Source organism: Dioscorea cayenensis, chromosome 20 (genome assembly GCF_009730915.1).
Source record: "Dioscorea cayenensis subsp. rotundata cultivar TDr96_F1 chromosome 20, TDr96_F1_v2_PseudoChromosome.rev07_lg8_w22 25.fasta, whole genome shotgun sequence".
NCBI lineage: Eukaryota > Viridiplantae > Streptophyta > Magnoliopsida > Dioscoreales > Dioscoreaceae > Dioscorea > Dioscorea cayenensis.
Window position 1 is genome coordinate 20,290,846 of NC_052490.1, and position 7,931 is coordinate 20,298,776.

Here is a 7,931-nt window from a genome sequence, read left to right on the forward strand (position 1 = left end):
CCGAGCCCCACTCACTATTGCTCTCCCCGTCTCGGCCCCTCAGCCACCGGCCCCCATTCTTTCTTTCTCTTTCTCTCTCTCTCTCTCTCTCTTGTTGTGTGCCACCTCTCACATCTCTATCTTCTTTTCTCTTGATTAAAAAGCCAACATCGTCGCACCGCCCGCCACCTCCCGTACATGGCTACCCCTAAGTTGCTCGCTTCTTGTACCACCGTCCTCGCCGGACAATCGGCCGACCATTTCCGTTATTATTACTTTTCTTTGAAATCCTACCGGACAACCAATTATTCATTTGAAGCATATTTTCACTTCCAAACACAACCAGCCAATGGAGAATCTTTCCAAACACCGACTCCAATGTAGCATTTTTCCACACACAAGACTCCAATGAAGCATCTTTTCCAACAGAACACAACAAACTGCTAGGGCCCATCATTGTCTGCAGAATTTTTCCAAACAATTAGTGCCAAATCCCATGGGCCCACAATATAATTTATTTTTTTAAAAAAAACTACAACGGTGTTTATACAATACTTTTATTGTTACACACTAGTACCCCGAGTATCTTCCTTTCCAGTGACGCTCTTACATCGCCAATCCATAGCATCTCCTTCTCTTTTCTCTTACTGTGACGTCGCCTGTCAGTTGCGCACTTACACCGCCAGCCTGCCGAGTCCCCTTCTCTTTTCTCTTCCTGTGACGCCGCCCGTCAGCCGCGCACTTGCGTTGCCAGTCTGCCTCATCCCCTTTCTTCTGTGACATAGTCGGCTAGTCTCTCTTGGTGCTGTCGTCTTGTCACTCTCTTCATGTTATCCAAACCAAAGTCCTACTGTCCGTCTTGAGTTTGAGGGGGGTGTTAGATGTATATATGTATGTATATGTTATGTATAGAAGTATATACCTATGTTATATATTTGTATTATATTGTTTGAGAAAATTGGGCTTTTAGCTCTAGAGGTTACTTTCTAGGCTAAAAAGACCAATCATATGTTGTGAAAAATGTGTCACCTATAGTAGGTGCATCCAATGCTAATCCTAAATTGTATACCACCACTCGTCTGAGCTCCCTCTCACTTACATACTATGGTCTTTGCCTTCAGAATGGAAATTATACAGTAAACTGTACTTTGCTGAGATAATTCTCACTAATGATCAAACGTATTCCACTGTAGGAAGGCGCTTCATTGATGTGTCTATTCAGGTTATGTTTCAATGTATTAAGAAATAGTTACCTCTTGCCCTTTTCTATTTTTCGCTAGCATGCATAGTTTACATATAGCTTGCAGTAAAAACTTAAATCGAACCACTAATTAAATGTGTAGGACGAGAGGGTTTTGAGGGAATTCAATATTGCAAAAGAAGCTTATGGGACAGGTCGGTCAATCATCAAGAGCTTCAATGCTATGGTAAATAGCAACACATTGTTGATTTATTCTATCTCAATTACACATAGTAAGTCTCCACAAAGTTTGTTTGCCTTTCCTCTGTGTTCTTGTTTTCACTCTGAAAATGTTTTGCAGATTTAAGCCGGATACTTATGAAAATCTTGAGTTATATAAAGGGACATTTATGGGCATTTTGCTCGTTGGTTGTGTGATGATTTTCTTGGTCTCAGTATTCCTCTTGTATTCCTGGATAAGAAAGATGCTGGAAACAATGGTGAGATAATGAGATTGTTCTTTATTTTTTTCTGCTATATATATATAGATATTTCTTATATTATGTAGTTTAAGGGAAGCTCTTGGTATATGTGAGCATGCAGAGCTTCAAGGCTTGGAGCTACAGACTGGATTTTTTACCTTAGGATAGATCAAAACTGCAACCAGGAACTTTGATCATGCAAATAATTTGGGAGAAGGGGGTTTTGGAGGAACTTTGATCATGCAAATAATTTGGGAGAAGGGGGTTTTGGACCCGTTTACAAGGTACCCTACAGATCCTTGTGCTGGGCTAGTATTTGTCCTGGTGTATTTTTTTTTTTCAACTTCAAGCAACCCACTTTGGTGCATTCATAAGTTGGGAGTTCATCTGAAGCAGGGTGTTTTACCAGATGGTTCTCTGATTTCTGTGAAGCAACTTTCTTCGAAGTCTGGACAAGGGAATCGTGAATTTGTGAATGAGATAGGAATAGTATCTGCTCTACATCATCCCAATCTTGTCAAGCTTTATGGCTGTTGCATTGAGGGAAACCAGTTATTGCTTATCTATATATTCATGGAAAACAACAGCCTTGCAAATGCTCTGCATGGTGGGTGCTTTTGTCTAATTTTTCTCGTATTTGTATTATTACACTCGTATTGATGAATGGAATGGCATAACTGTTAGGCATATAGTTGATATGCTCTAGACCCAATCTCTTATGAAATAATTAGAATACATTTCGAACAATGTAGTTTGTTTAATATATGGCTTTAACTTTTTATCATGTTAAGTGTTTAATGTGATAATGTCCTTGATTAAATTTAGAGACTTTTCATTATAATGGAGATCATAATAATGAGAGTCAAGTCCTAAACTATTTAATCTAAAAAATGTTTTTGGTCACAGGATCATTAAGAATAGGACATTAGTGATCTGATTTAATTAATATATGTGTGATAGTCTCTATAAGATAAAGATTAGTGATCTCATTAACTAAATCACATATATAGATGATGCATATGAAGATATGATCATTGAACTGACTCAATTGAGGATTCCTAATGGTTAATGTTACCATAAACTGTATAGGATATTCTCTTGAAGAATGAGATATAATAGTTCCTTTGACCTGAGATCATCATAGTAATTAACAAGTTATTTATCGTACTTTGGTTCTGGACATCTATTGTCCTAGGCCAATAGTTGAAAGGATATTGGGTGTGATTAAATACTTGTAGAATTAATGATTGATCAAGATGGAATTTATTGATTCTTGGTAATGAGTTTGAGCTCTATGTTGTCATTATTTATAACGACTAAATTAAGTCCTTGGCCAAGGCGATTGAATGAAGAAGAAAAGAGTTTCTTAAGGCATTCGTTGGTCGGTTATAATTGACACGAAACATAGTTGGTAACCTATTGGGATTTGACAGTCCAACTATATCCTAGGGTTGACCCGGGGCTTTATAGACAAAAGGAAAATATTACATTATTCTTCAATGGCTTCTTGAGAGTATTTATATATTTCATGCTATCCGGTTGTTAAGGAGTGTTGCTAGACACCAAAACCTTGATTAGGAAATTAGTATGACTAATTTGCTACCGGCTTAGTATTGAACCTATGGGGTCACACACTAACGAGTGTTCTAATCTTTGCTAAAGGATTAATTATTTTATTATTTGATAATTAAATTAGATTATTTGATTAATCAAATAAATAAACTAATTAGTCCAAATGGAATATTATTATGTTCTTTACTAGCATAGAGAATATAATTAATATTAAAGGACAAATTGAATGATGTTTGCATGTGATGGTTTTGAGAAAACTAAAAGCCACATGGATGCTTGGTGGTTTTGGTTTTGGGAAAATCAAAAGGTTTTGAGAAATCGAAGAAGGTCTTAAAGGTTTTGAGAAACGGAAGAAAAACTAAAAGGTTTTGAGAAACCGAAGAAGGTCTTATATACATTAGATAAAAAAATAAATATAATTAAGGACATTCCATCAAGGGAGTTTTGTGAGTTAAAACATATAGTTCAAGTTGTTCGTCGATTCCATTTTTGTCAAAGAGTTGAAAGCAAAGGTTGGTCTCGGTGTGGATACGCATAGAGTCTTCGCATTATCAAAGAGGTTTCGAAAAGAAAAAGGAATCCGCTTCAAAGGTATGTTTTAGATCCGATCTTTAACTAGTTAAATGAATTTTAAATACAAATAGATCCTCAATTGGATTATTTTACCTTCCGCCGCGTGTTTTTGAACACCGAATAATCCTACAATAACATAGTTGGAGTTTGGGTTTACAGGTCCTGAAAAGAACAAACTAAAATTGAATTGGTTAATAAGGCTTAGAATTTGTCTCGGCATAGCTCAAGGCTTGGCATATCTCCATGAGGAAACAAGTTGAGAATTGTTCATAGAGACATCAACGCAACTAATGTGCTGCTTGATAAAGATCTCAATGCAAAATTATCTGACTTTGGCCTGGCTAGACTTTTTGATGAAGATGTAACCCACATAAGAACTCAGATTGCTAGAACTATGTAAGTGAAACATCATTGTTTCTTTCTTTATGGTGATTTGTCAAGATTACTTTTAAGATGTGCAGAACGAGAAAATCTAATACTCTGCTTTTCATTTCCAGATTTCTGTTTAATAGATGCTTAGTTTCTTATTTTGTTTGTTGGGTATTTTTAGAGGATATATGGCCCCTGAATATGCAATGAGAGGTTACTTGACGGACAAAGCGGATGTTTACAGCTTCGGAGTGGTCATGTTAGAGACTGTCAGTGGGTTGTGCAACATTAGCTACAGGCCAAAGGAAGACTGTGTGCATTTTCTTGATTGGGTAAATAATCTAATATTCTTGAGATTCATATAATAACCTGTGATTAAAACAAGACTAATCAAATGTAATGTTACTCTAGGCTTATATTCTACAAGAGCAGGGGAGGTTAGTTGAACTTGTTGACAAGAGTCTAGGCCAAAACTACTCGAAGGAAGAGGTAGTGATGCTGTTGAATTTAGCTCTCACATGCACCAATTATTCTCCATCTCTCAAGCCTACAATACCGGCCGTAGTGAACATCATTGAAGGCAAGAAGCTAGTGTTCTCAGCACTTGGGTTGTGACCTTTGAGATACTCTCTCATAACAATAGGCTGATGGGGAGTTCATCAAAATATAATGAGCCCTAGATGGAGTCTACAGTAAGTATAAATATTGAAGGGGAAGAAGACACTTCATCCACAAGCGGGCTTATTTCTTTTGATTACTTGCATTAAGCATTGATGGTTATGAATATGATAGCAATGAGACTGGATTAAAATATTGGCCATTTGGGGAGAAACAGCGTATGGGGAGTTGTCACGCTTGTATTCTCTGGTGCATCACTTTTTTTATTTAATTACTTTTCTCCTACTATATTTTTTAAAATAATGGATAAAACACTTTAATTAGAGAGCAAATACCTCCACAAACTAGCGGGGGAACTAGAAACTACTAGCCATGTACAAAAAGTGGAAACAACAACCTAAAATACAAAAGAGCATATATAACCACATTGAATGAAGAACAAAAAAAGAAAATTGGAACGAGAAAACTAGTACGATGAGAAAATCATGCGTCTCCTCAGTAACCAGAGTCGCACTAAACTCCTCTATAAAAGGTCACAAAAACTCAAGGCTGCACCGGATGGTAGAAATGGAATTTTCCCACTTTACCTTAGAGCCCTCTACCGTTGCTGAGAACTACGACAAAATCATGCGGTCAATTTTCAAGATAACAACATGTGTAGGGAAAACAATAGCGCTAAAAATGTAATCATTTCTAGCAAGCCAAATATTTCACACAAGCAATTTCACGACTAAAGCCCTAATATCCCTGCTAGAAGGATGTAGAAGAGTCCACCAAGAACTCCAGAGATCACACATAGAGAGCGGCGGATAAGGCAGCTGAAGAAGTCTCACAAAATACTCTCACAAATGCCTAGTGAAGGGGCAAGCAAGGAAGAGATAATCAATAGACTTAATCCCAAAATGACGCAACACACATATGGCAGTTGGAAGCCTGTTTTCAAATCAGCCAGTTAAAGATATTGATTTCCTTAGGACAAGTGTTACGCTAGATAACCTTGGCCATCGAACAACGCATCCCCCCATCATTAAGAAAGTTATAGAAAGAATTGACCGAGAAGATGCCATTCACAGTGAGCATTCATTGTTTCTTATCCCTGTGTCCCCAATTGATGAGCATAGTCCGTCTTTGATGGTAAAATATCCTGAACGCCAGAAAAATGGTCAGAATCTAAGATCAAAGTAAGGTCCCAAACTGTGCAACTAACAGACTGAGATCCTCTTAAAACCTCCGACCACACATACATGGGTGCCATGCTATTAAGCCAATGATCTTGCCAAAAGAACTCGTGTTGATGATAGAATGAATGCACCCACATAGAGCAGGTAGACAGTTAGAAACTTCTTTCCAAAAGAAGGAAATCCAGCCAATTTGTCTTGGGAACATGTTCCAATGGGTTAAACCATAGTTGAATTGAACCACGTCCATACCACACCAAATAGAATTCATCAAGAATTTCCACCACCATTTCCCCAATAGAGACTTATTGAAATGATGAAAATCTAAAATGTCCCAACTGCCTTGATCACAAGGTCGACATATGTTCTTCCAGCAAACTAATCAGCACCTCGGATGGTCATTATCCACTCTTGACCATAAGAAATCTCTTTTGATACGGTTAATTTCCTTGATAACCTAGGACGACAGCCTAAGTATGGTAATCCAATAGGTTGGGAGAGCCGAGAGCACCGAGTTCACCAAAGTAAGTTGACCACCTAAAGAGAGGTGCTACACTTTCTAAGAAGAAAGTCTTCTTCTGATTTTTAGAACAAGCCCCTCCCAATCTTGCTTTATGGGCCTTCTACCTGAAAATGGGAATACCCAGGTAACTTACTGGAAGTGACCCAACCTTATAATTTAACAAATTGGCACCCGCTTACTATAGAAGCTCACCCACATTACTTGAATACAAACATGTTTTAGAAAAGTTAGTATTGAGACATATCATACCTTCAAATAGGTATAAAATCAATTTCACGATCATTAGATCTTCAAGACTACCCGTGGTTAACACCAAAAAGTCACCAGCATAATGGAGATTGCATCTGCTACCAAACCTTCCCAGAGGCACACCGACCAAAACCTCGAATCTTAGTGCATGTGAGAACATCAAACTCAACATATCCATAACTAATACAAAAATCAATGGCAATAACAGGTTTCCTTATCACAAACCCCTTTGATAGTGAACATAACCATTCAGGGACCCATTAACAAGAATAGAAGCCTTTGAGGAAAATAAAATGCACTGAATCCATCCCACTCATCTCTCTCCAAAGCCCCTTGCTTTGATTAAATCAAATAGGAAGTCCCAATCCACATGATCAAAGGCCTTAGCAAAATCAACTTTCAAGATATGCCCTAGAAATCTTCGGTTATCGATACTAAAAATTAGCTCTTCAGTAGTGGAAATGTTATCTAGAATGCATGTTCCCTTAAGGAAGGATAACTATTCATTGTCCACCAAGGAATTAATGACCTTGCTCAGTCGATTCGCTAGTAACTTAGAGAGAATTTTTAGCTCAGAGTTGATCAGGCTGATGGGCCTATAATCCCCTGGAGACTCAAGGGTTTTCATCTTAGGGATAAGTGCGATACTCGCCCAGTTAATCCTTTCTAAGTTGGTGATAAACTTCTAAATGTACATATTTTATACATATGTATGCGCATGTTTAATGTATTTGATTGAGGATTCGATCCCTTTTTATGGTTTAATCATTTTATTTCTTGTTTCAGGCACAAATGAAGCCTAGGTGAGCTTAACGATGAAATTTGAGAAGAAATCACCACCGAATGCATCGGTTTAGGGCCGGCACTGTAGCAACAATGTAGCATCTTGAAGCACAAAGAACTTGAAGAAATCCTAAGACTAGAAATCCTTATGGGCAACCTCATGGCCATGAAGTCAACCGCGAGCAATTCAGACAGCAGCAATACTGCAACAAGCTTACTATAGCAAATTAATGTAGCAGATCACTGTAGCAACTTACACGAAATTTTGGGTGCTACAGTACCGTATGCTGACCATGAGGCCACTCGTAAGCCATCTCAAGATGAAATTTAAAAGGAGGGTTAAGGCATTTTGGTTGGTGTCTTTGGCCACCCTTTCTCCACCATCGTCCTCTAGAGCTTCAAGGTGGTGGGAGAAGGCAAATCTA

General features: G+C 37.9%; 1 protein-coding gene across 1 annotated transcript; it reads left to right on the forward strand.

Moving 5' to 3' along the window:
* The first annotated feature begins 1,365 nt into the window (after window positions 1–1,365).
* Window positions 1,366–4,770, forward strand: LOC120251336 (probable LRR receptor-like serine/threonine-protein kinase At1g53430). The gene is given in 8 exon segments (XM_039259878.1): window positions 1,366–1,406; window positions 1,616–1,675; window positions 1,859–1,925; window positions 2,038–2,248; window positions 3,946–4,035; window positions 4,038–4,182; window positions 4,337–4,487; window positions 4,567–4,770. Coding segments are annotated over 8 exon segments (969 nt in total).
* The last annotated feature ends 3,161 nt before the right edge of the window (window positions 4,771–7,931 follow it).